At 43.4% G+C, this 27,949-nt stretch overlaps 1 protein-coding gene across 2 annotated transcripts in view; it reads right to left on the bottom strand.

Moving 5' to 3' along the window:
- LOC121952195 (A disintegrin and metalloproteinase with thrombospondin motifs 2-like) overlaps positions 1-27,949 on the bottom strand; it is a 30,059-nt gene that overhangs the window by 1,162 nt on the left and 948 nt on the right. Inside the window, exons 2-25 of one of the 2 annotated variants that reach the window (XM_088088458.1) lie at positions 22,884-23,305; positions 21,454-21,622; positions 18,667-18,773; positions 18,488-18,571; positions 17,577-17,660; positions 17,151-17,295; positions 14,385-14,486; positions 13,765-13,870; positions 10,548-10,691; positions 10,322-10,454; positions 9,388-9,501; positions 8,770-8,915; positions 8,602-8,691; positions 7,614-7,696; positions 5,496-5,629; positions 3,959-4,082; positions 3,546-3,626; positions 2,635-2,798; positions 2,384-2,543; positions 2,156-2,288; positions 1,731-1,941; positions 959-1,088; positions 777-851; positions 129-360 (exon numbers count right to left, since the gene is read on the bottom strand). In XM_088088458.1, coding sequence (XP_087944584.1) covers positions 129-360; positions 777-851; positions 959-1,088; positions 1,731-1,941; positions 2,156-2,288; positions 2,384-2,543; positions 2,635-2,798; positions 3,546-3,626; positions 3,959-4,082; positions 5,496-5,629; positions 7,614-7,696; positions 8,602-8,691; positions 8,770-8,915; positions 9,388-9,501; positions 10,322-10,454; positions 10,548-10,691; positions 13,765-13,870; positions 14,385-14,486; positions 17,151-17,295; positions 17,577-17,660; positions 18,488-18,571; positions 18,667-18,773; positions 21,454-21,622; positions 22,884-23,305 — 3,373 coding nt within the window. Of the gene's footprint in view, positions 1-128; positions 361-776; positions 852-958; positions 1,089-1,730; positions 1,942-2,155; positions 2,289-2,383; positions 2,544-2,634; positions 2,799-3,545; positions 3,627-3,958; positions 4,083-5,495; positions 5,630-7,613; positions 7,697-8,601; positions 8,692-8,769; positions 8,916-9,387; positions 9,502-10,321; positions 10,455-10,547; positions 10,692-13,764; positions 13,871-14,384; positions 14,487-17,141; positions 17,296-17,576; positions 17,661-18,487; positions 18,572-18,666; positions 18,774-21,453; positions 21,623-22,883; positions 23,306-27,949 lie in introns of both variants that reach the window. The other variant, XM_042498725.2, reaches the window with a different exon arrangement.

The following is a 27,949-nucleotide window of genomic DNA, read 5'->3' on the forward strand; positions in this document are numbered from 1 at the left end:
TGGGTGACATCTGATCAGGACGGTTTAAAAACATGTTTCTGAATCTTAAGCATCACAGTTTTTGGGTCCTTAACATCCCCCCCCGTCTAGTTGCTAATGGAACATTCCAGGTGGACTCTTTTTCTGACCTGCTTTTGGTGGTCGGCTGGATTGTGCTACTGAAGTTGCTGAAGTTGCTGGAGTTGCTGGAGTTATCAGAGTTGCTGGAGTTATCAGAGTTACTGGAGTTGCTGGAGTTGTTGCTAAGGTTGATCTCGCTGCAGGACTTGCAGCACATCTGGCGGTATCCTGCGATGGAGCAGTACCGACTCAGCACCTCCATGCGGCAAAACACGGAGCGGTCACCACGGCAACGCTGCCCTGGAGACAGAGCCGGAGGTTCAGTTATTGAAGTTTGACCACCAGAGCAGAGCAGGGGATCAGTGTGTCAAACATGATGTTTTCAGGTTTCATTGTTGAGTTTTGATGTGAGGTCATTTATTAGAGTCCTCATCACCTCTACCCAGTGCTACCCTGTAGTCTGTGCCCGGATACATTAACTGAACAATGACATCAGATCCCGACCTTTAGATCTGGACTGAGCATTAATCACTTGGTAAACTAAACCCTCTGCAGACACCCTAACTAGAAACGCAGTCATAGCAAATCCAATCAATCTTTAAGCTATCAGCTTTCATCTTAGACCATAAGAACCTGAGTAACATCCACAATCAACTCCAAAAAAAGTGGAAAATGATGAAAAAAGAAGAGGGAGAGGTGGAATATGTGTGTTTTACTGGAAGAGATCTTCGGCGCTGGGAAGTCTGGGTTGGACCTGGAAAGCCACTGAATGATTGCGTTCTTCTGGTCACCTGCAGTAGGAGACAAACACAGTCAGAGACATGTGGACTACAACTCCCAGCATCCCTTACTCTCTGTCAGTGCACTAATATTGACTACATGTTCGATTGATGTATACCGCCACAGGGTGGAAGGTGACAGGTGCGGGTCGAGATTGGCCGAGGTTTGCTGCAGTTTTGGGCTGAACCTTCTAGACCAAAGCACGCAACCTGACGCTCCTGAGTCCCATTTCCACATGATACTGAACACTGCAAACAAAAACCATGCTGGTCAGACTCACATGCTCAGAAAACAGGTTTATATGACCTCCGACCTGGATGAATAAGGTGCTAGTCCAGAAAGAAGTTAGAGGTCGTCCAAAGAAAAGGAAGTTAAGGAGAGTCCAGAAATAGAAAGGAAAAGGTAATCAAGAAACGTCATGCAAATTTCAATAAATTAGTAGATTTAGAAAATTATTTTGCAAGTTGCACCAGAGCCAGACTCCACTCCAGAGGTTTCATAGGACGGATTTCCAAGTGCAGATTTCAATCTGTCAGAAAGGATATAAGTTAGGAGTAGTCTGTGAAGAAGGGAAGGTATAAGAAGTCCATAAATAACAGGGTAGAATTAGTCCAGAATACGGACTTAAACATTAGTCCAGAGAGACAGAAAGTAGAGGTAGTCCAGAAAGAGTTAAAGGAAGTCCCAAAAGAAAGGTATTCCAGAGACGAGGAACGTGGAGGTTGGCCAGAAAGGAGGAGGTAAAGGTAGTCCAGAAAGAAGGAAGGTAGAGGTAGTCTTAAAAGAGGGAAGGTAAAGGTGGCCTAGAGAGGGGAAGGTAATGGTAGTCCAGGAAGTTGGAGGTCTCCTTTGTGACTTTGTCAGTAGTGCCCTGGCTTCACTTTTCATACCGGGGTCCAGGGTCCAGCTCGCCAGGCAGCGGGGCAGGGTATGCGGTTGCAAGTTCGTTTCCCTTCCGGTCGATCTTCATTACAGAGTTTGCTGTTTACAGAGCGCTGCTGCTCCCCCCTGCTGGACGTCTGCTGGCAGCTCACCCAGCGACGCTGCCATCCCGTCTGACCACAGGAGGCGCTGCACTCCCCCCACTCCCCGGTCATCCAGCTGAGGGGGCAGAAACAGTAGGATTTTATACCATAAACCATCAATTCTTCTTAAAGTCTTAATTCTTTCCATTACATCCCAGTCAGTGGGGTCTGTAAATCCTTTGTCGTCATGTTGTGCACTATTTCTCCGCGGCAAGCTGCAGTATGTCACCATGACGTGCATCATAGTGGTCAACTGTAACGTGTCACAGTGGCGAGCTGTGGTGCGTTACCTCGGCGGACTGCAGGTCTCAGTGTTGCAGGTGCGGCTGATGGCTCTTGGTTTGTTGATGTTGGAGCAGAACATCCTCTGAACCATTTTCCCATCTGCCTTCCGCCTGCATCCGAACCTCGTGTACTGTTTCCCTGACAACCAGACAACATTGTTACCTACCATGCTACGGTTACCATGGTTACCCACATGACACAGCTAACTGCTGACCAGCAGAAGAGGTGTGTACCTCCTCCGCAGGGTTTGGAGCAGTGCGACCATTTCTTCAGTGCCCACTCGTAGAAGATGGCGTCCTCCTGCACCAGGTTGGACTCCAGCGAGGACCGGAGACGATCCTGGATGACGTACTTATAGGACACGGTCACCTTGGACTCTCCATGGGAGCGGACCTGATGGTCGGAAAGATGCGTATGCAGCATTTTTTCAGTTAAACACCAGCTTTGAGTATAGTGGACTCTTGCTCTGTGTTGATAAACTGACCATGAGCAGAACTCCATATTTCAGTGGTCCCGTGGTCTGGATGGACTCCCGGTCCTCAGCATTGCTGTAATGCCACGCCACACCTTTCTCGATCACCACTCGAGACTCTGGGAGGATGTGTTCATCGTTGAGGAAGAGGTGACCCGTCTCCTGGTTCGTCATTGCTGGAGCAGGAAACAAAACAATGAGAACAGAAGTCCACAATGAACCAAACCGGCTCGTCTTCCCTCCTCAGAGGGTTACTTTATTCTCCCTTTACGCACTAAAATAGACCGACCTGTTTCAAAACTTGCAACCATCACTGTCCTCAACTTTTTTCTGTCCTTCATGATGCTAAAAAACGGCACTCCAAGGTGGAGTCAGAAGTTTGGAGATCGTACTAATAGACCTTTTAACGGAGGCAGCGTTGTAGACGGCGGAGATCTGTGAGACCATTAAATACAGACCATAATATACATAGATTTACTCACTTAATTCATTTATTTATTACCAATTTGTTCTCCTCCACAATTAGTGAAATTTTCTAGGATCGTATTCCGCTTGAACTACGCCACACCGCCCCACGATCTCTGCTGGTTCTGCTCTGTTTGGTCCGTATACATAAACTTTCAGAAAATTTGCAGGAAAAAGGACAAAATGAGCGCCAAATCTTAACAGAGGGCTCCGTCCATCTCTGTATTCACACCGTAAAACTTCAGTTAACAGCCGCACTATGATCTGCTTAAATCACTGAACTCAGCAGGCTGATGTCTGGGATATAACCCCGTTAACCAGAGCGAGCCTCAGATAGAGACAGGCCTTTATTTGTCAGAAAGTGTCCCCACAGCAGGCTGGTCGAAGGGACTGGCCGTTAAACTGGGACTAGTCTAATATTTGAAGTTTTAGGGTGTCTAATGAAGACTGAGCCTTACCTAGGATGTGAGGAGTTCCTTTGAACTCCTGGATCAGCAGGTGTCGGGCTCCTTTAGGGATCTCCAGGATCTTCAGGTAACCTGAAGTGAACAATAATCAATAATTGATCAGGAATTAATTCTCCAGCAGAAACACTCAGTAGTGACTCAATAAGCACCATCTCAGTGTTGTGGGGGCTTCATGCTTTTTAGTAATCTAGTGTTGACTTCACTGAACAAAAATCTACTTTCAGTTCAAACATCTTTCAGTGTTTCCGTCAGACATTAAACTTGGGGACGTTTCTGCTGTGGTGGTTTTCAGAGACTTTGAGGAGTTTTTGGCTGTGGTGGTTTTCAGAGACTTTGAGGAGTTTTTGGCTGTGGTGGTTTTCAGAGACTTTGAGGAGTTTTTGGCCGTGGTGGTTTTCAGATACCTGGTTTCTTGGTGCTGCGGGTGAAGTTTCCTTTGATGACCTTACAGCTGGAGTTATCTCCTCCACACACGCCACAGCGGTCCTCCTGCTGGTCTGAAGCAATCTGTCCATCACAACCGACGTGCTGCACCAGGACAGAGGACATGAGGTCAGAGGACAGAGGACACCATCAGACTTGACTGCTGCGTAAAACAAGCGAGTGTCTATCGGCTCATAAATAAAAATAAAAAAAGTTCAGAAAAGCTCAGAGTGAAAGACAGCGAGCGGCGAATCACGAGTGTTGGCAGAATCACTTCGTGTCATCGGTGCGTCTGCTGGTGGCAAACGTTTGGGATTATTGGTGATATTATTGTCATTCTGTGTTATGGAAACAAAAAACAGGGTGATATAAAATAAGATAAAATAAAACCTAATTCTGTCAGAAATGAATGAAATAAAAAAGTTTAAATATAAATAAAAACATTTGAATATAGTTCTAATTTTGTTTCAGTATGATGACGTTAACCTCCTGACTCAGCTTTTGTCAGGTTCGTATTCTTAATTTCTCAGAGAAATTTGGGCTCAGCTGATCTGATAAATATGAAAAGACGTAAACTTTGTCTTTGAACAGGAAGTAGGTTTTGAATTAAAGAATAATGGGGTTGGGTTCATTTTTAAAAACCACAGTGTGAAATAAAAAATCTGAGTGTTTATTTCAGCGGCTGAAACCTCACTGTGTGAATGTAAACTGCAAATATCTCCAAAACGCCCCGTGACTGGTGTGTTTTTTAACTGCTACCACCTCCCAGATGCAAATGTCCTTTTTTCTTCAGGGACAGTCTATCTCTTCTCATACAGCAATACAGCAATAATACAATAAAAATGTCACAATGTCCTCAAAGGAGACAATAATAAAGTCTTAATGTCCTCCAAAAAAGATGATAATTAAGTTCTAATGTCCTCAAAGGAGGCAATAAATTAACTCCCGAAAAACTAAAAAAAAACTACAAAAAGTCCCAGAGCCCTCAAACAAGATGATTAAAAGGTCCCAATGTCCTCAAAAAAGATGATAATTAAGTCCCAATGTTATAAAGAAATGTGGTAATGCAGTTCAAAGTCTTCAGAAAGTTTATACAATCCCGACTTCCTCAAATGAGACGATAATTAAGTCCAAAAGTTATCAAAGAAGACGGTAATAAAGTCCTACCATCCTTTAACGGCATCTTATCTTGTCTCTGCTGCTAAAAGTGATCAGATGTTAACGCCACACCAAACTACAAATGTTATTAATCACAAATAAATGAGTTTGAAGCCTAAAATGTGACCAGGTTTTGGACCTTGTGCACTTTTGGACCTCTTTTTTTTTGCTGCCACTAGATGGCACAAGTGAGGACAGCAGGTCTGAGACCAGCAGAGTGACAGTTAAATGTGACGTCCCCTTACGAGGACGCAGTGTCTCAGGAAGTTTTAAGGTATGACGACAGCATGAACGAGGATACAGCTTCTCAGAAAACAGACTGCAGAGGGACAGACATGAGAAACTAAAACACATAAAGACCTCACACTCTCCTCGGACACAGACGCTGTGGGCGTCACTGTAGGAGCACGGCGTCCCATCATGCACCATTCTGTTCATGGAGACCACGGCGGCCGTCTCCTTCGACTGACAGAACAGACGGCAGCGTTCGTCCACTGCAAAGACACAACACACGGAAACATATAAGACACATGTACATACATATATATGTGTGTGTGTATGTATATATATATATATATATATATATATATATATATACATATATATATACACATACAGTGTTCGGTATAAATGAGTACACCCTAACAGATAACACACACGTCTCCTCAGAATCTATAATCTAAAATCACAACTCTGGCTTATTGGTTTTAAATGAGATTATTCAGAAACAAAAAACAAATTGGAACTTTTCTAACAAAATGACTTAAGACCACGGTGTAAAAACGAGTACAGCCCGATGATTGTCGTAGAAATAAAACCTGATAAAATTCTAATTAAGAGGAATTCAGCGACAGATGAGTGTAATCAACCATCAGACAGGTGGACACCAGGTAAGTGACATTAAAGGTGAGAGCATCCACTCAGAGCTGACAAACATGGAAGAGAAATGTCAAGACTTGAAAAAGATCATTTCTTTACCCAAACAAGGCCTGAGTTACAAGGAAATCAGTAAAGCACTGATAATAAGTCAGAATACAAAAACAAAAATGATCCAAAGATTCAAAAAGGACGGACCTGCGGGAAGCTGGTTAAACGTCCAGGCCGTCCACAGAGTTAACACCTCGACACGAGCGTCTTATGATGAGAAGAGCTGAAGGAAATCGGCATGCAAGTTTGTCGCAGTTAGCCAAAGCATTAGAGAGTCGAACGGGGGCGAGTGTTTCCCGTGACTCAATACGACGCACGCTGCAGAGGAGCGGCGTGCACGGGCGTCGTCCACCAAGGAAACCACTGCTGAGGCCCACGCACAAAAAAGCCCGGCTAGCATTTTCCGACCCAAAACATAGAGCCGAGCTCACCGTTTCATTTCTGAGGAAGAGCGGGGTAAAAGTGACTCAGTGGACAAACATTACCAGACCTCAACCCACAGAGCACCTGTGAGGAGGCCTGAAAAGATGGCCGAGCCCGAGTTCTCCATCCAGCATCCAGGACCCGAAAGATCTCAAGACCGGAGAAAGACAGATGACGCAGTATGGTGCCGACTCGTTAATTCAATGTCGAAGAGTCGGTGCTATTCTTAAAAATCAAGGAGGCCACACAAAATACTGATTTAGGAGGATTTGTTGTAGGTTTAATCGTTTTTGCAACACCTCCGTTGAGTTAAATTGTTTTTTCTTATCCTAATTATGTTGACGGTGACCGTCCTTCTACGCTGAGACGATAAATGTCTAATGAAACTCAGTTTTATCAAACACGGCAAACTGTACTCAGACACTGAGCAACGGAGACGAACCTGAATCTTCAAAGAGGTGTACTCATTTATGCTGTGCACTGCAAATACATGTACACAACAACATCTAAAGGAGGAACACTTAAGGGGGAACAGTTAATGGGAACATTTAAGGGGGAACAGTTAATGGGAACATTTAAGGGGGAACAGTTAATGGGAACATTTAAGGGGGAACAGTTAATGGGAACACTTAATGGGAACATTCAGTGTTTAAAGAGACAAATCTAACATTTTCAGGCTTGAAAGAGTTAAAGAGGAGAGACCACAAGTTTCCTTCCAATAACAGATTCCTGACTGATGACTTTAACATGTGAACACACACACACACACACACACACACACACACAGAGGAAACTTCTTCTATCTAATCTTTAAGTTTGGAAAAAAGGAAAAAATGTGTGTGTGCGTGTGTGTGTATACTGTGTGTGTGTGTGTGTGTATAATGTGTGTGTGTGTGTATAATGTGTGTGTGTGTGTGTGTATAACGTGCGTGTGTGTGTATAATGTGTGTGTGTGTGTGTGTATAATGTGCGTGTGTGTGTATAGTGTGTGTGTGTGTGTATAATGTGTGTGTATACTGTGTGTGTGTGTGTGTATAATGTGCGTGTGTGTGTATAATGTGCATGTGTGTGTATACTGTGTGTGTGTGTGTGTGTGTGTGTGTGTGTGTGTTCAGAGTGTGTATTTACGGTCAGGGTGTTCGTACGGCAGCCAGTGATGTTTTTGTCCTTCATGTTCCAGAAAAGGATTCCAGGCTTTACACTGATCCTCTCTGCAACACAAAGACAAACTGAGCTGAAGACAGGCGGGACACACTCGTCTGTCCTCCACAGAGCGGACGCTTTTGTTTTTATTTATTTGTTTATTTCAAAGGGACGCAGCCCATTAATGAACGTCACTACGACATACAGATGTAAATATGCTCGAGTTAGCAGGACTGATCGTTTCCATCTGCGGCCCTCGGCCGGTAACAGACGACGGGAATAAAGAACGAAACAAAGAAAAAGAAAGCAGCACAATAATTCGTCCAGAGGACAGCAGCGCAGTCACAGCAGCAGTGTAATCTGTACGATAAAGTGCACCATGCAAGGCGCCTTATCGGCGTGCAAAAATTCGACGTATCACGGATCCCTCGAAAATAGGCCCAGGAGCTGCAGTGTTACAGAGGAGTCCCGACGAACTGGTCCTCTCCTGGAGACGCTCGAGACATCAGAGACATCAGAGACTGAAACAGCAGGTGACTCATGCACGTCCAACACGTGCACACAGCGGAGACATTCAGCAACAACGCCACTCAATCAGGAACATGTAACATGTAACATGTAACATGTTACATGTTACATGTTACATGTTACATGTAACTTTTTTTTTAAGATGGTGTTTTTCTTTCTTAAAACAATGTTGGTGATTTTTTTTCTTTAAAAAAAATTGGATTTGGGCCATTTTTATTCTTTAAAAAATGTTTGGCAAGTTTTACCTTAAATATTTTGGCTGTTATCTTTCAGATTTATGGGCGTTTTATTTCCCATTTCTTTTCTTTGAAAGTTTTAGGCATTTTTTAAATTTCTTTTGGAAAATTTTTAAAGAAAACTCACAATGTTGAACATGAACACGTTCCCGCCATGAACAGGAAGTGTGACAGCGGCTGCAGGCAACAGAGCGAGCAGGTGGACTCACCTGAAGTCGGTCAGGGGGGGACACTCCTCCTGGTTGCACAGCTGGAACTCGTAGTTGTTTCCGAAGCAGGTGCGCCCCCCGTTGGCTGGACTGAGAACAATGACAGGTTAGTCTCTCCGATTGGTGCGTTTGATTGATGACATCACAGCCAATGGGCGGCTCACTCACGCTGGGCTGTCGCAGCGCCGGGCCCGAAACTTGACCCCGCCCCCGCAAGTCCTGGAGCAGCCGCCGTACGGACTCCACGGCCCCCAGTTTCCGTCCTGCCTCAGCATGTCGGGCGTCAGCTTCATGCAGTAACCCTTGAAACAGTGCTGCAGGCACACACAGTTAGGGACTGTTGGTTATTTATCAGAGGGGAGCGGTGCTGCGCCGAGGGGGAGGCAGGCCCAATGTTTTCAGCTCATGTTTGGATTTGGGCTTTAAGGGAGCGGCACACAACTTCACATAAATGGATTCATTTTACTGCTGATTTAGTTATAAACAAACCATTTTTCTTTAAAAGTTTTTGGTGATTTTTAAAGAAAGCCCTCAAAACCCAAAGGCATATTTCCCCCAGAAATCACCAAAGTTACGAGACACGCTCAGATCAGAAGAAAATATCAAACTTTGTTGACAAAATTTGGACAGATGACATCTGATCCGAATTTCTGAGTCCCAGGAGAATGACCCGCCCTCCTCTCCGTCTGATTGGCTCATTCTTCTGGCCCCTGTTGTTTGGATTGGTCAGGTTTAGGCGGGAGGAGCGGCTCGTCCGCCGAGCGTCTGAGCTGAAAGCGTCCTCACCTTCCCGGGTCCACACTTCGTCCCGTCCAGCGGCGGGCCTTTCTTGGTTTTACAGTAGAACGGGTTGCCGTACTCGCTGCACCACAGCTGTTTGCAGGGGTCAAGGGTCGTGTACTGGAGACAAACACAAAACTTGTCAGAACAGAAAAAGTTCAGAAACTGGAAACATGTTTGAAAAGATTCTGACGGAGCAGAAAAACATGAACAGATTCAGCAGATCCTTCGTCAGTCCTGATTAAAGTGAAAATCATTTCCTCCTCGTGTTGCAACCACGGAAAGTCCCAGAACAGACGACGTCATCAGATGAAAGACGCCGTGAGGTCTTCAAACGTCTCCGACAGATGTGGAGCTGGCCTCCGACCCAAAAACACATCAGCGGGTCAAACTGCACCAAAACTCTGGACTCCTGCTCCGCTTTACAGACGATTTCATCCTGCAGCTTCTGCTCTTTGTTTTCGTGATGTTTTTTGATTCTTCGGCGTGCGGAGCCGCGGCTCACTGACTTCATTTTAGAGCCCAAAGTTTCCTCACCTGCGTGTTATAAACTTTCAAAAATAACTAACTACAATCACCGCCCGGCAGCTGCGTTCCTCCAAAACCAGTAAAGTTTCTCTGACGGGTTCACGTCAGTAAAAACACGGAGGATCACACAGCAGACGTACAGTATGGACATACGGACATACGGGCGTATGGACGTATGGACGTTCGGACGTATGGACGAACAACCCAAAAACATCATGTCTCGGACCGCAGCTATCACTGACACGGAGGCACAGAAATCTTAAAGAACAGACGGGAACTTTGAACATCGTGTCTGAATTTTCCGGACGTTTTTGCAATGTCTCTGAAAACTGTAAAGGTCAAAGGTCACCTCTCACAGACAGACAGGCGGACAGACGGACAGATGGACAGATGGACATATGGACTGACATACTGCAGTGCAGAGGCTGTATCCCGGCCCAAAGTCAAAGCGACACTGTTGGTCCATGGAGTACTGAAACCCCGGCAACTGAGGCTGAGCCGGCCAATCGTGGTTGAACGGGTCGTCACGGAGACAGTCATAGGTACTGAAGAGACAGACAGAGAGACAAACAGGTTGTTAATGTCAAAGCGATCAGAGTGTCTCTCAGGTCCACAGCAGGTGTCTCTGTGGTACTGACTGCAGGTACTGGTGCAGCTCCCTCCAGCTGCAGCGGGACCAGTGGTACCGATGGAAGGTGGCCTGAACCCTCGGAGACATGATGCTGCCCACCGGGACATCGTCCCCACAGTCATTCGCCTCGCCGTCATGCTCCATCCCTAACCTGAGACAGAGAGACGGACGGACAGATGGACAGACAGACAGACAGACAGACAGACAGACAGACAGGTCAATATCATCCCTGTGGACATCTAGAAGTAAATATTGTCTACATGGACACCCTGAAGTTGTCCTTGTTTTTATGAATATGCATGTTGTTGTGTAGTACGTGTTGTGTAGTTAGTGTTGGGTAGTTGGTGTTGTGTGGTTAGTGTAGTGTAGTTATTGTTATTGTTGTTAAGCGTTGTGTAGTTGGTGTTGTGTAGTTAGTGTAGTGTAGTTATTGTTATTGTTATTAAGCGTTGTGTAGTTGGTGTTGTGTAGTTAGTGTAGTTATTGTTGTTGTTGTTAAGCGTTGTGTAGTAAGTGTTGTGTAGTTGGTGTTGTGTAGTTAATGTAGTGTAGTTATTGTTGTTGTTGTTAAGCGTTGTGTAGTAAGTGTTGTGTAGTTATTGTTGTGTAGTTAGTGTTGTGTAGTTAGTGTAGTGTAGTTATTGTTGTTGTTGTTAAGCGTTGTGTAGTTGGTGTTGTGTAGTTAGTGTAGTGTAGTTATTGTTGTTGTTAAGAGTTGTGTAGTAAGTGTTGTGTAGTTAGTGTTGTGTAGTTATTGTTGTGTAGTTAGTGTTGGGTAGTTGTGTTGTGTAGTTAGTGTAGTGTAGTTATTGTTATTGTTGTTAAGCGTTGTGTAGTTGGTGTTGTGTAGTTAGTGTAGTGTAGTTATTGTTGTTGTTGTTAAACGTTGTGTAGTTGGTGTTGTGTAGTTAGTGTAGTGTAGTTATTGTTGTTGTTAAGCGTTGTGTAGTAAGTGTTGTGTAGTTAGTGTTGTGTAGTTGGTGTTGTGTAGTTAGTGTAGTGTAGTTATTGTTGTTGTTGTTGTTAAACGTGTAGTTGGTGTTGTGTAGTTAGTGTAGTGTAGTTATTGTTGTATAGTTGGTGTTGTGTAGTTATTGTTGTGTAGTTAGTGTTGGGTAGTTGTGTTGTGTAGTTAGTGTAGTGTAGTTATTGTTATTGTTGTTAAGCGTTGTGTAGTTGGTGTTGTGTAGTTAGTGTAGTGTAGTTATTGTTGTTGTTAAGCGTTGTGTAGTTAGTGTTGTGTAGTTGGTGTTGTGTAGTTAGTGTAGTGTAGTTATTGTTGTTGTTGTTAAGCATTGTGTAGTTAGTGTTGTGTAGTTGGTGTTGTGTAGTTAGTGTAGTTATTGTTATTGTTGTTAAGCGTTGTGTAGTTGGTGTTGTGTAGTTAGTGTAGTGTAGTTATTGTTGTTGTTGTTAAGCATTGTGTAGTTAGTGTTGTGTAGTTGGTGTTGTGTAGTTAGTGTAGTTATTGTTATTGTTGTTAAGCGTTGTGTAGTTGGTGTTGTGTAGTTAGTGTAGTTATTGTTGTTGTTGTTAAGCGTTGTGTAGTTATTGTTGTGTAGTTAGTGTAGTGTAGTTATTGTTGTATAGTTGGTGTTGTGTAGTTATTGTTGTGTAGTTAGTGTTGGGTAGTTGTGTTGTGTAGTTAGTGTAGTGTAGTTATTGTTATTGTTGTTAAGCGTTGTGTAGTTGGTGTTGTGTAGTTAGTGTAGTGTAGTTATTGTTGTTGTTAAGCGTTGTGTAGTTAGTGTTGTGTAGTTGGTGTTGTGTAGTTAGTGTAGTGTAGTTATTGTTGTTGTTGTTAAGCATTGTGTAGTTAGTGTTGTGTAGTTGGTGTTGTGTAGTTAGTGTAGTTATTGTTATTGTTGTTAAGCGTTGTGTAGTTGGTGTTGTGTAGTTAGTGTAGTGTAGTTATTGTTGTTGTTGTTAAGCATTGTGTAGTTAGTGTTGTGTAGTTGGTGTTGTGTAGTTAGTGTAGTTATTGTTGTTGTTGTTAAGCGTTGTGTAGTTATTGTTGTGTAGTTAGTGTAGTGTAGTTATTGTTGTATAGTTGGTGTTGTGTAGTTATTGTTGTGTAGTTAGTGTTGGGTAGTTGTGTTGTGTAGTTAGTGTAGTGTAGTTATTGTTATTGTTGTTAAGCGTTGTGTAGTTGGTGTTGTGTAGTTAGTGTAGTGTAGTTATTGTTGTTGTTAAGCGTTGTGTAGTTAGTGTTGTGTAGTTGGTGTTGTGTAGTTAGTGTAGTGTAGTTATTGTTGTTGTTGTTAAGCATTGTGTAGTTAGTGTTGTGTAGTTGGTGTTGTGTAGTTAGTGTAGTTATTGTTATTGTTGTTAAGCGTTGTGTAGTTGGTGTTGTGTAGTTAGTGTAGTGTAGTTATTGTTGTTGTTGTTGCCATTGTGTAGTTAGTGTTGTGTAGTTGGTGTTGTGTAGTTAGTGTAGTTATTGTTATTGTTGTTAAGCGTTGTGTAGTTGGTGTTGTGTAGTTAGTGTAGTTATTGTTGTTGTTGTTAAGCGTTGTGTAGTAAGTGTTGTGTAGTTGGTGTTGTGTAGTTAATGTAGTGTAGTTATTGTTGTTGTTGTTAAGCGTTGTGTAGTAAGTGTTGTGTAGTTATTGTTGTGTAGTTAGTGTTGTGTAGTTAGTGTAGTGTAGTTATTGTTGTTGTTGTTAAGCGTTGTGTAGTTGGTGTTGTGTAGTTAGTGTAGTGTAGTTATTGTTGTTGTTAAGCGTTGTGTAGTTAGTGTTGTGTAGTTGGTGTTGTGTAGTTAGTGTAGTGTAGTTATTGTTGTTGTTGTTAAGCGTTGTGTAGTTGGTGTTGTGTAGTTAGTGTAGTGTAGTTATTGTTGTTGTTAAGCGTTGTGTAGTTAGTGTTGTGTAGTTGGTGTTGTGTAGTTAGTGTAGTGTAGTTATTGTTGTTGTTGTTAAGCGTTGTGTAGTAAGTGTTGTGTAGTTATTGTTGTGTAGTTAGTGTTGTGTAGTTAGTGTAGTGTAGTTATTGTTGTTGTTGTTAAGCGTTGTGTAGTTGGTGTTGTGTAGTTAGTGTAGTGTAGTTATTGTTGTTGTTGTTAAGCGTTGTGTAGTTGGTGTTGTGTAGTTAGTGTAGTGTAGTTATTGTTGTTGTTGTTAAGCGTTGTGTAGCAAGTGTTGTGTAGTTGGTGTTGTGTAGTTAGTGTAGTGTAGTTATTGTTGTTGTTGTTAAGAGTTGTGTAGTGTGTTTGTGTGTCTCACACGTGTCCGGTTTCGTGAGCTGCTACGAAGGCCGAAGTGAACCCGTCTTCAAAGACGAGGACGCAGCTCCGATGCAGGTGACACATTCCTGTGACCGGAGCGTAACCTGTAGAGAACACCACAAGACCCCGGGTCAGGGGTCAGAGGTCGAGAGGTCAGGCAGTTAGTGTTAGTAGAAGTACTTGTAGTATAACTGGTGCTATTAGTAGAAATACTCTGCATACCAAAGGAGGAACTCTTGCATGATCAGGTGGCTGGTACTGGTAGTAGTATTTGTAGTAATATTATCTAGCATGTCTGATCGGTCAAAGTCCTACCATGTCAGTCGGGTCTTTGTAGTCGAAGTACTTGTTTTATTTGTGGTAGTATAGACAGAAGTAGTGTGTATGCCAGAGGGGTCATGGTAAGTAGTATTATTTTTTAGTAGTAGTTGTACTTTGCATGCCAGAGGGGTGAGCTCTTTCACGATGAGGCACTTTGTGGTAGTAGTTGTAGTATTTTCTGTACCTGTTGAGGTAACAGAAGTACTCTGTGTGCTGAAGGGGCAAACTCATGCCTGGTCAGGTAGATGTTAGAAGTAGTAGTACTTGTGGTATAAGTAGAGGTGCTGGTTGAAGTACCCTGCAGTCTAGAGGAGGTGAACTCTTGCATGGTCAGTTGGATGGTGTTAGTTGGAGTAATTGGAGTATTAGTTGAGGTATTAGTAGAAGTACCCTGCATGCCTAAGGGGTCAAACCTGGTCCAGCCTGGTAAGGTAGATGGTGCGAGTATTAGTAGTAGTATTTGTAGTATTAGTAGAGATACCCATAGAAGTACTCTTCATGCCAGAGGAGCAAATTATTTCATAATGAGGTATATAGTGTTAGAGGTAGTACTTGCAGTATTAGATGAGGTATTCATAGATGTACTCCTCATTCCAAAAGAGCCGATCTCTTGCAGGTAGATGATGTTAGTAGTAGTATTTGCAGTATTTGTTGAGGCATTAGTTGCAGTACTCTGCATGCTGAGGGGTCTGAACTCCAGGCCAGGGGCCTCATGTACAAAGACTTGCGTGGATTTCCTACTGAAACATGGCGTACGCTCAAATCCAGAAAACGTCGTACGCACAAAAAAATCCTGATGCATGAATCTGGGCGCACGCATGAATCCAAGCACATTCCCTTTGTACATCCCAATCAGCGTGGAATTGAGCGCACATGTTGGAGTACCCGACCACTCCCTGTCCACGCCCCCATTTAAATACGCAAATCATATTTAAATAAGCCCTGCACCTGAGATTCCCCTCTCTGCACGATCAGAAAATAAGAAACAAAAGATGAGTAAGACGGGATTTTAAGCTTCCATTCATTAAGTTTATACACTTACACGGATCACACACTATTGTTGCAAATTAGTGCAGAAGTGCGCCGGGGAGAAGGTGAGGCAGATAAGTCTTTACGCACACTTTACGCACGGGGTTATTAACATGAGTACGTTGCGCACAGTGACAAACAGGGGCTTGTTAGAAAGATCTGAAACTGTAGTTTAACCAGCAAAACACAGGAAGTCACTAACTCTAACCGCTGTAATGATGCGGTGAAGACGGGATATGATTTGGGGGCGCACATGCTCAATGCGCATCACAGGGACTAATATTAGGACAATTACACGACAAATTTATTTACCAAGAAGCCACCCATCGCGCACAGTGCCAGCTTATCTGTTCCCAACCATGCTGTTACTCAGAATGCGTGAATCGTGCGTTGAACCAGGCCACCTCGCCGCAATGTTGGTTAACTGCATTTGCGCATCACATATGATCTGTACATTGATGGAATGAAAGTGTTTCCTGTTCACGTATACAAATTCATCATGTGACGGCGCTTTTATAGCAATGTGTGTGCAGTCGATAGCTCCGATTACATTAGGAAAACCGGCTCTCGCTGCAAATTGCGCTTTAATGTTGACCTGTTCAGCTGCATGGTATGGGAATTTGATATATCTGGCTGACATGCGGATAATTCCGTCCCATACGGCTGGCATGGCTCGGCTGAGGGTCGACCGGCACGGTCCCGATCGGTCGGCCAGCTCCCTCTGAAATGCCCCGGTTGCCAGGAACCCCAGTGTGCTCAGCACCTGTATGGGCACAGGCAGCATGGCTCCTGGCTGTGTTGCGCTCCAAGGCCGGCCGCAGCTCTGCGCACAGTTCCACGAGGATTGCCCTCGGGAACCTAAAGCGGCTGATGAGCCAGTCGTCATCGTGTGCCAGTACGTCGTCTCTGTCTCGAAACACACGCTCTCTTCTAATTGCACCATTTGCAATGTCCTCTAATGCTGCTAAAGCTGCCATTGTTTTCAGCGGTACTTTTTGCACCACTTTGCGCACGCTTTTATATCCACTCATGTAATTGGAGACACGTATGTGTGTGTGTGTGTGTGTTAATTGTTCACTGGTGTTAATTGTTCATGTGTCTCTGATGTGCACATCATTAAGTCATCATTCAGAGGACGGATTGGTTACACGTGTTTATTTTATGTTTCCCAGGATCACCTCTGAGTGTCGCCAAAGTATCAACGGCTGTAGAAATGTGCGTACGCCAGCTATGAAGTTGGCGTGAGGCACCGCACATTTCCACGGTCATTTCACTCTTGATACATCTGAACTTTGCCGTGAGAAAGAGCGTACGCCACGTTTTTGTGCGTACGCACCCTTTGTACATGAGGCCCCAGGTCAGGTAGATTCTGTTAGTAGTAGTAGTAGTCGTAGTAGTAGTATTTGAAATATTTGTAGTACTGGTAACAGTAGTAGTGGTATGTCGCATGTCTGATTGTCCAAACTCCAGCTGTGTCAGTTAGATGCTTTTTAAGTACCTTTATTAATAATAGCTGTATTGTAGTACCCTGCTAGCTAGAGGGACAAACTCCTATCTGGTCAAGGAAATTGTGCTCATTTAGTAGCAGTATTTGCAGTATAAGTGGAAATATTCACAGAAGTACCCTGCATGCCACTAGGGTGAACTTCTTCATGATCAAGTACATGGTGTCAGTAGTAGTACTTGCAGTAGCAGTTGAAGTATTTATAGAAGTACCCTTCGTGCTGAAAGGGCCAAAGTCTTTAGGTCTACTGCTAACACCATCTCAGGTAGATGGTGTTGGCAGTAGTATTTCTTGCAGTATTAGTGGATGTATTAGTAGAAGTACCCTGTATGCAAGAGGGTTGACCTCCTGCATGATGAGGTGCATGATGCTAGTAGCAGTAGTATTTGCAGTATTTGTTGAAGTATTAGTTGAAGTGCTCTGCATGCTAGAGGAGCAGAAGTCCTGCCCTGTCAGGTGCATGTTGTTAGTAATAGTGGTAGCAGTACTTGCAGTATTAGTGGAGGTATTAGCAGAAGTACCCTGCATGCCGGAGGGGCCGAACTCCTGCCTGGTCAGGTAGATGGTGTGGTCGTGCTGCTCGGCGTGACTTGTCTCGCGATGCTGGAGGTACGACCATCCACAAACGTTCTCCAGACTCTTCTGGGGATTCCCCACAGAGATCAGCTCCTGGGACTGAAGGAGGGACACGGTGTCAACAATGGACCGGACAATAAACCGTATCACAAAGAATGGACTCACATCGGCACTTAAAGGTAAAGACAACAAATACTACTCTTTAAAATAAAACTCTTAAAAGCAAGCAGCTGTCAGCACAGCTACTCAGCGACACTATTTATTTACAACTTCTGCCCGAAAAGTGACCAAGAAATCTGCACCATCCTGAACAAGAAACAACCAGATCTTGACAGCTTTAGTTCATGTACAGAGACGTGCTGAGAGTCGGTGTTTTGTACCTTTGATGGAGACAACATGATGATCCTGACCAGGACGACATTGATGTTGGCGCCCAGAGAATGATCCTGATAGATCTCGTTAACCTGAAACAGACACAGAGGAAAAGAAACAAGTTCATCCATCTCTTCACCTCAACACCTTTAGTACAGTCTGTGAGAGCAGAAGTTTACTTTTGTTTTCAGATTAACCTCAAAGAACTTTCCCTCTAGAACTCTGTCGGGCACCACTTTGAACTGGTGAACTGGTTCCAGCTGAGACACCAGAGGAAGTTCACTGGCTTTGACCACCCAAGGAGGTAAATCAGGACCCAGTCCAGGTCCAAACCTGGCAGGACTCAAAGGTGAGTGCCTGGGGCGTGACCTTTGACTCATGGAGCCTGGTCAGGCTGATCCCAAAACAAAAACAGGTGCTGATCCCAGATCACAGAGGATCTGGAGTCCACCATGAATCCAGCTGAGCTGAGCCTGAGTCGACTGTGAGAATGTTTCCTGCAGAGAAACGTTCCTGCAGGGGCTCGTCGCTCTTCATTATGGAGGCAAAACAACGATTCACGAAAGGCCGAAAGCCGCCAAAGACATCAGACGGGGCCCGTGTCCCCCAAAGGGTTTTATTCTGAAGTTGGCGTATTTATTTTAATACTTTTTCGACGGAAGCTGTGTATTTCTGCTGTGCTCCAAATGCCAGCCGCAGTGACCAGGCGCTGGGTGTGACTTCTGTGCCGAGCACTGCCGATTAGGTGTTTTTTTGTTTTGTTTTTTTCTGGGGGTTGAGAGTTGAAAAGTGTTGAACTCTGGGTAAAAACATAGCGCTGGTCACTGTCAGCAGCTGTCACAACAGATTCAACCTCTCCTCTTCATCATCATCTACATTCACCCTGAGATTAAAAATCTGTGCGTGTGGTTTTACTCACTATGTTCATGAGCGTCAGCAGATATTTCTGGATGTGGTCTCGTCCATGGAAGAGAAGGACAGAATAATCCACAGCCAACAAAACCTGATGGAGGAGGAGAGGACAGCGGCAGGAAGTGAGCTTAAAACTTGGGTAAACTCTGAATTCAGCAGTTCATCAAACTCTCAGAGTTCATTAACCTCGATGTTGAACAGTTCGGCCTCTTCGATGTAGCGTCTGCGCCGAGCTGATCCAGATCCGGACCACAACATGTTCTGCTTCAAGTTCAGAGACCCTAAAAGAGGACCTGGAGACAAACAGGACAGCATCTCAGCTCGTATTCAGAGGAATGACGGAGCTGCCTCTGTCCATCGCACATCAATCAGCTGATCGTTTTCGTCGATTACTCAACTTAGTTAATGTCTAGTTTCATAGAGAGGCAAAGTCCCTCCCCAAACCATTCTCAGGTGACTCTTCTCGCTCTCAGGTGAATCTCAGGTGACCTCAGCAACTCTCAGGTCAATGTCTTCGCTCTCAGGTGACTTTAAGGACTCTCAGGTGACCTCGGGGACTCTCAGTATCTATGATGTGTTTGAGATGCTAATTTGCTCATTTTTCTTCAGGAAATGTTGTTATTCACTACAAAATAAATGCTGAGGGAGTCAGTAGTGACTCAGGTTATTGTGTCCCACAGCAGCGCCTGTCCTCGTGTGTCCTGATGTGTCCTGGTGTGTCTCATTTGTTCTGTACATCAGATTTAAAAGCAGCTGAGTCACGGCTGGTCCGAGGACAGACAGAGACAGATGTGTACAGGTTTGTTGGTGCTGAAAATAAATCAGCGGGCAGGAAGAAGAACGAACAACGTTTCGTGTTCGAGCGCTGACAGACCGGAGGTCAGGCGCTGGAGCTGCATTCTCATTGGTCCATGACAGAACAAGAGAAGAAGAGTCCTGACGCACCCTCTGAAGACTGCAGCATCCATCGCGGCCTCAAGGAGAACGTGTTGTACAGAAAAAACTATCAGCCATCTGAAGAGCAGACGGTTCCTCCTCGTCGACGTTCCTCTGCCGTAACTTAAACACCCACAGAGGTCGGCGTCCTGGAGCACGAGCAGCTGTTTTCACTGACAGTAAACATGCAGGGCAGCGCCGCCGTCCACCGAACACAACACAAACAAAGGGTCAGTTTGGGTTTTCTCCGTCTGCTTCCAGATGGGAGCCGTCTCTCAGTTTTCCACATCATGTGATGATGTGTTCATAAACATCTGCTGGAAGAACGGCGCTCGGCACGTTTACTGTGCCAGCAACAGCAACGGCACGCAAACAACAGAAAAACAACAGAAAAACAACCTCAAAACAACAGAAAAATTACATTACAACAACAGAAAAATAACCTGAAAACAACAGAAAAACAACCTGAAAACAACAGAAAAACAACCTGAAAACAACAGAAAAATTACATTACAACAACAGAAATATAACCTCAAAACAACAGAAAAATAACATAACTAGCGCTCATGTTTTTGGTTTTTCAGCTTCAGAGTTTCTGGTGTTGAACGTCACCCTGCTGAGATGCTGCGTTTTCATGTGAGGACGTCACTTCACCCTGCTGAACTTTGACCTGCTGTCCCGCAGGTCAGAAAAGGTCAAAGACAGACTGGATCTGAGGATCAGGCCTCGTATTTGTTTTTGTTCTGACAGTAAAATCCTGGAGTGAAACTGCAGACGAGTCAAAGACACCAACGTGATTTTGTTTTGTTCTCATATTTCTGAGTGTGAAAAGTGACCTCTTATATAACTGCTGAGAGACTTTATGAAAACATCTGCTGTGGAGGAAATGACATCAGACTCTCTGAGGTCACATGGCACCGCCGGAGGCTCGAGACGAGTTTAACCGAGGTGAAATAAAACTCTGTCCTCATTGGACGACGTTGTCCAGAAGACAAACACATTCAGAGACTGAGAGGACCAACAATTCAGGAGCGTGCAGTCCAAAACCTCTGAAACCTCCGAAACCTCCTCAGATACTCTGAAGCTCAGACTGCCACGTTGCAGCCGCCTCCGAGTGTGTGTGTGTGTGTGTGTGTGTGTGTGTTGTAAAGATCCCATCATCTCTGCCAAGTTTCCTGGAACAATTTCTCTGTTTTCAGTTTGATTCTTTCCCTCTGCAGATATTTGAAGGAGCTGCACACCGTGATGTTTATATGGTTCGCTGCAGAGACTCGCTGCGGAGACTCGCTGCGGAGACAGGCTGTGGAGGCAGACAGCGGAGACAGGCTGCAGAGACAGGCTGCAGAAACAAGCTGCAGAGGCAGGCTGCAGAGGTAGGCTGCAGAGACAGGCTGCAGAGACAAGCTGCAGAGACAAGCTGCAGAGACAAGCTGCAGGGGCAGGCTGCAGAGACAGGCTTCAGGATACATTTTTTATGGTTGACATCCTCAGAAATTCTCTGCCAAAAGCGTCTCAGTGTCTCATCAGAGCAGCAGCAACATTTCCTGTGATGTCAGAAATTGACTGACACTGACATCAGTTTTCATCCAAAATTTAACTGAATGTCCAGAAAACTGAAAATAAAACTGCTGTTTCAGACTTCTACTGAAACCAAAACCGATACTTTTAAAACCTCCTGCTCAGCCTTTTGGTGGAGATTTTTTGCGCAGGTTTGGAAGGCATGTTGGATGGACAAAAATGTCACCAAAATTTTCGATAAAAAAACATCACCAAACACTTACACTGCTAAAAATAGAAACACCAAAAAGAAAAACAAAATTTTAAAAAAAGAAAGAAAGAAAAGAACAAGAATTCCAAAAGTAAAAGAAATCCGAAAAAAAAAACTTGAAAAGGGCTAAAATTTGAAAGATAAATAAACACTGCAAATCATGAAAATCAAACAAATAATGTGAACATTGAGAGTTCAAACTGACCTGGCAGGATTTCAGCACTTTCATGTCATAATATTTCATAATACTTAATAAAATGTAGACGGACCTCGCAGGAAGTCGGCGGCGCTCTGATTGGCAGCTGGTTGTTTCTTGATGACGGCTGAGGAGCGATAAACGACGTGCTGTCGTCCTTCTTCTTCTTCTTCTCTTCCTGTCCTCCATCGATCCAACGGCTCGATGAAAAATTCCTCCTGACCCGTCCGGATCATCCCGGCCTAAAAACACACACACGCACACACACACACGCACACACAAACAAAGTGTGAGTCAGCATTATTTATGTGTGAGTCGGTATTATTTAATTGATCGAGTTGTTTTCATTATTATGTGATCAGTCTGATGTATTGATCATGCTGTTTCATATTTATATATATATTTTGTAATATTTTATATTATTTTATCTGATCAGTGTAAATTGGTGGTTGCTGCTTTAAGCAGAAAAAGTTGCTCTTTGCTCTGCGTCTTTAAACGCCTCTCATCTTCCCTCCACATCTGGCTTCAATCAGCCGGCTGAGTCCACGCTGTAAGAAGTGAAGGTGAGGAGGGAGAGGATCCCACAGAGCTCAGTCGCTGAAAGAGTCTCATGTTTTACAGCGTTTGGTTTGTGTGTCTGCAGCTCTGAAATCATTTCGCTCTCACATGAATCGACTTGTTTCTGCCGTCTGACCACGTTTTACCTTCAGCTCCTCGAAACCAAACTCACTCTCAGTTTGTTTTATCACCGTTCACTGCACCGATTTACCAGTTCATCACCGTTCACCAGTTCATCACCATTTACCAGTTCATCACCATTTACCAGTTCATCACCATTCACCAGTTCATCACCATTTACCAGTTCATCACCATTCACCAGTTCATCACCATTTACCAGTTCATCACCATTCACCAGTTCATCACCATTTACCAGTTCATCACCATTCACCAGTTCATCACCGTTCACCAGTTCATCACCATTCACCAATTCATCACCATTTACCAGTTCATCACCATTTACCAGTTCATCACCATTCACCAGTTCATCACCATTCACCGCACTGATTCACCAGTTCATCACCGTTCACCAGTTCATCACCGTTCACCAGTTCATCACCATTCACCGCACTGATTGACCAGTTCATCACCGTTCACCAGTTCATCACCATTCACCAGTTCATCATCATACACCGCACTGATTCACCAGTTTATCACAGTTCATCAGCTGCTGCCGACTGAAGGCCGTTAAAACAACATGTTATATTCAGGATTGATTATCAGTGAAGACAAAGACAGTGAAAGAGTGAAAGACCACAAGTGAGAGAGTGGAAAAGTGAAATAACGACTCGGTGAAGGAGTGAAAGAGTTAAAAAGTGAAAGAATGAAAGAGTGAAAGAGTTGAGTGAAACAGAGACACAGAAAGAGTGAAAACCTGAAACAGAGAACGAGTGAAGGAGTGACTCGGTAAACGAGTGAATGAGGATCTCGGGAGGTGACTCGTACCAGCCCGTCACAGTTGCTGATGGCGACAGACGTGTCCTTCATGTTGGACACCTGTCCTGTGTAGAAACAGCCGGCGTCCCTGAGTGGCTGCGAGTGTTTGCTTCCTGACTCCTCCCACCACTCCATGGTGGCGGCGGGGGCGAGGAGGCGGCTGTTGGGACGCAGCCGCAGGTGGAGCTCTTGACCAAACAGCGTCACGTTGTAGAAAAGCTCCGCCTCCTCTGCCCCGTAGCCCCGCCCTCTCCAGCCGGGCTTCTGGTTGGATGCTGGCCCGTCGGTGGGCGGGGCCTCGGTGGAGTGGGCGTGTCTCTTACTGCGGCGCAGGTGGTGGGCGGAGACTGAGGCGGACAGGAAACGGCCCTCTGCGCTGGTCCTGATTGGACGAACGAGGCTGAACTCTGAGAGGTCCTGACGGAGGGAATCTGAGACAGAGACATGATGTCACTTCCTGTAGTGATGTCACCGCGTTCACAGACAAAAACAGTGAAATGATCCTTTAAACACGATGTGTGAACATACGACGCAGACAGAGGAGGAAGTACTCTGACCTCTGACTGCAGTACAAGTACAAACATCGTGCAGTAAGAGTACTCTGTTAACAGGGCCATGTCCAGGATTGGAGGACACTAAGGGCTCAGCCCGGACCTCCTTAGGACCTCTGTAGGACCCTGCAGGAACCCTGCAGGATCCCCGCAGGAACTCCACAGGAACCCTGCAGGAACTTTTCTTTAAAAACATTTTGGATATTCAATCTTTTTGGTGATTTTTTAAGAATTTTTGGCTTTGTTCTTTTTATTTCCCTTTAAAGTTTTTGGTGATTTAAAAAAAGAACTTTGGTAGTGTGTTCCTTTCTATAAAACTTTTTGGGGCTTGTTTTTTTCTTTATACATTTTATTTTAATAAAACATTTTGGCGATTTTTGATGTTTAAAATTTTGGTGGGATTTTTGTTCTCTTTTTTTTAAAAAAAAGTGTGATTTTTGAGATGCAATGTTTTTTTCTCAAAAAAATTTTTTTTTTTTCATTTTTTTGCTTTGGAAACTGTTGGTGATTTCTTTTTCTTAAAAACTTTTGGTAATTTTTAAGATATTTTGGAAAGGTTCTTTCTTGAAAAAGATTTTGGCAATTTTTTTCTTTAAAAGCTTTAGGTGATTTTGTTCTTTAATTTTTTTTAGTATTTTTCTCCCTTTAAAATGTTTTTGCTTGTTTTTAGTTTTGGTGATTTTCTGTTCATTAAAAGTTTTAGTGGTTTTAGTTTTAGTAGTGAATTTCTTTTCTTTCTGTAAAATTTTTGGTGATTTTTAAAAACTTTTGCCATTTTTTTTAGTTTAAAAATGTTTATGGTAATTTTTATGTTCAAAAAAAAAAAGCCAAAATGGCACCAAAATTATCACAGCCAGAAACTGTTAACGCAGAAATGATCTTTAAATGTTCAGATTTCTGACGGTCCTTGAACACATCATGTGAGTCAAATATTTTAAACATTTGGGGATGAACCGCACACGCCCACGCCTGATGACATCACCCGCAGTTAGAGGTCAAAGTCAAAACTTTACTGAAGAAAAAGATGATGAAAATATTATCTGAAAACAAGGAAACGCATCAGGATGCAGCTCGCTGAGAGTTCAGACCTGAGAGCCAATCAGAGCACAGCACAGTGACATCACTGTGTGTGTGCGTGTGTGTGTGTGTGTGTGTGTGATCAGTGTATCTGAGGTGATCTGATGAGGAGGGAGGCTGCTGTATGTCTGAGGTCATAGAGGTCTCTCTCTCTCACACACACACACACACACACACACACACACACACAGGATATGATGAAATATGATCTCGATCCTTCACATTCCTCCAACACCAGAGACGCATAAACACAAAGATTTATGGGAAAAACGTGGAGAGGAAAATTCTCCGAGTCAGAAACAGTTTCCATCTGCTGGCGATGGAACCAGCAGAACCATTAAACAACAGCAAACTGGGAGTACTGGGAGCACTGGGAGCACCTGACACTGTCTGACCTCACCACAGAGCTCAGAGGTCAGAGGTCACAGCCTGGAGCACCAAACAAAAACAACAACAACCACAGGGGAAGAAGAACTGTTACCAACAGTAGCATCAGTATCAGTATCAGGAGTAGTAGCAGTGGTAGTAGTAGTTGAAGCAGTAGTAGTATCAGTAGCAGTAGTATCAGTAGCAGTATAGACAGCAGTAGTATCAGTAGCAGTAGTATCAGCAGTAGTATCAGTAGCAGTAGAGAAAGCAGTAGTATCAGTAGTAGTATCAGTAGCAGTAGTATCAGCAGTAGTATCAGCAGTAGTATCAGTAGCAGTAGAGAAAGCAGTAGTATCAGTAGTAGTAGATACAGCAGTAGTATCAGTAGCAGTAGTGACAGCAGTAGTATCAGTAGCAGTAGAGACAGCAGTAGTATCAGTAGTAGTAGAGATATCAGTAGTAGTATCAGTAGCAGTAGAGACAGTAGTAGTATCAGTAGCAGTAGTATCAGCAGTAGTATCAGTAGTATCAGTAGTATCAGTACCAGTAGAGACAGTAGTAGTAGTATCAGTAGTATCAGTAGCAGTAGAGACAGTAGTAGTATCAGTACTATCAGTAGCAGTAGAGACAGTAGTAGTATCAGTAGTATCAGTAGTATCAGTAGTATCAGTAGTATCAGTAGTATCAGTAGCAGTAGAGACAGTAGTAGTAGTATCAGTAGTATCAGTAGCAGTAGAGACAGTAGTAGTATCAGTAGTATCAGTAGCAGTAGAGACAGTAGTAGTATCAGTAGTATCAGTAGCAGTAGAGATAGTAATAGTAGTATCAGTAGTATCAGTAGCAGTAGAGACAGTAGTAGTATCAGTACTATCAGTAGCAGTAGAGACAGTAGTAGTATCAGTAGTATCAGTAGTATCAGTAGCAGTAGAGACAGTAGTAGTAGTATCAGTAGTATCAGTAGCAGTAGAGACAGTAGTAGTATCAGTAGTATCAGTGGTATCAGCAGTAGAGACAGTAGTAGTATCAGTAGTATCAGTAGCAGTAGAGACAGTAGTAGTATCAGTAGTATCAGTAGTATCAGTAGCAGTAGAGACAGTAGTAGTAGTATCAGTAGCAGTAGAGACAGTATCAGTAGTATCAGTAGCAGTAGAGACAGTAGTAGTATCAGTATCAGTAGTAGTATCAGTAGTAGTATCAGTAGCAGTAGAGACAGTAGTAGTATCAGTAGTATCAGTAGCAGTAGAGACAGTAGTAGTATCAGTAGTATCAGTAGCAGTAGAGACAGTAGTAGAGTCAGTAACAGTAGAGACAGTAGTAGTATCAGTAGTATCAGTAGTATCAGTATCAGTAGAGACAGTAGTAGTATCAGGGGTATCAGTAGTATCAGTAGCAGTAGAGACAGTAGTAGTATCAGTAGCAGTAGAGACAGTAGTAGTATCAGTAGTATCAGTAGCAGTAGAGACAGTAGTAGTATCAGTAGCAGTAGAGACAGTAGTAGTATCAGTAGTATCAGTAGTATCAGTAGTATCAGTAGTATCAGTAGTATCAGTAGCAGTAGAGACAGTAGTAGTATCAGTAGTATCAGTAGTATCAGTAGCAGTAGAGACAGTAGTAGTATCAGTAGCAGTAGAGACAGTAGTAGTATCAGTAGTATCAGTTGTATCAGTAGCAGTAGAGACAGTAGTAGTATCAGTAGTATCAGTAGTATCAGTAGTATCAGTAGTATCAGTAGCAGTAGAGACAGTAGTAGTATCAGTAGTAGCAGTAGTATCAGTAGTATCAGTAGCAGTAGAGACAGTAGTAGTATCAGTAGCAGTAGAGACAGTAGTAGTATCAGTAGTATCAGTAGTATCAGTAGTATCAGTAGTATCAGTAGCAGTAGAGACAGTAGTAGTATCAGTAGTATCAGTAGTATCAGTAGCAGTAGAGACAGTAGTAGTAGTATCAGTAGTAGTATCAGCAGCAGCAGTGTGTCGGCTGAGATGTCACAGTCACAGTTTATCTGTGGGACTCCGCAGGGTTCACTTCTCGGCCCAGAACAGTTTAAACTGTTTAAGACAGTAGTAGTATCAGTAGCAGTAGAGACAGTAGTAGTATCAGTAGTATCAGTAGTATCAGTAGCAGTAGAGACAGTAGTAGTATCAGTAGTATCAGTAGCAGTAGAGACAGTAGTAGAGTCAGTCACAGTAGAGACAGTAGTAGTATCAGTAGTATCAGTAGTATCAGTATCAGTAGAGACAGTAGTAGTATCAGTAGTATCAGTAGTATCAGTAGCAGTAGAGACAGTAGTAGTATCAGTAGCAGTAGAGACAGTAGTAGTATCAGTAGTATCAGTAGCAGTAGAGACAGTAGTAGTATCAGTAGCAGTAGAGACAGTAGTAGTATCAGTAGTATCAGTAGTATCAGTAGTATCAGTAGCAGTAGAGACAGTAGTAGTATCAGTAGTATCAGTAGCAGTAGAGACAGTAGTAGTATCAGTAGTATCAGTAGTATCAGTAGCAGTAGAGACAGTAGTAGTATCAGTAGCAGTAGAGACAGTAGTAGTATCAGTAGTATCAGTAGTATCAGTAGCAGTAGAGACAGTAGTAGTATCAGTAGTATCAGTAGTATCAGTAGTATCAGTAGCAGTAGAGACAGTAGTAGTATCAGTAGTATCAGTAGTATCAGTAGCAGTAGAGACAGTAGTAGTAGTATCAGTAGTAGTATCAGCAGCAGCAGTGTGTCGGCTGAGATGTCACAGTCACAGTTTATCTGTGGGACTCCGCAGGGTTCACTTCTCGGCCCAGAACAGTTTAAACTGTTTAATAATGATATTTATAACGCGTCTTTATGATTAAACTCATTTTATTTGCCGATGACACTGACTTTTATTTCTTTGTGAAAAGTTGTGAAGTTCTTGTGGAAAGATAATTAAAAGTGTTAAAGAAAGGGTTTGTTATTCACAAGTTATTGAATTTAAGTCAAACTATAATATTTGGAAACGGACAAATCAGTAATGAAATATATAAGGAAAAATAAATTATGAAAATAAATAATAAAACCATCTGATTATTATGTTAAACTAAAGACTTGTTATTT

The sequence above is a fragment of the Plectropomus leopardus genome, chromosome 15 (genome assembly GCF_026936395.1).
Source record: "Plectropomus leopardus strain MGB_pleo_1.0 chromosome 15, ASM2693639v1, whole genome shotgun sequence".
NCBI classification, from domain to species: Eukaryota; Metazoa; Chordata; class Actinopteri; order Perciformes; family Serranidae; genus Plectropomus; species Plectropomus leopardus.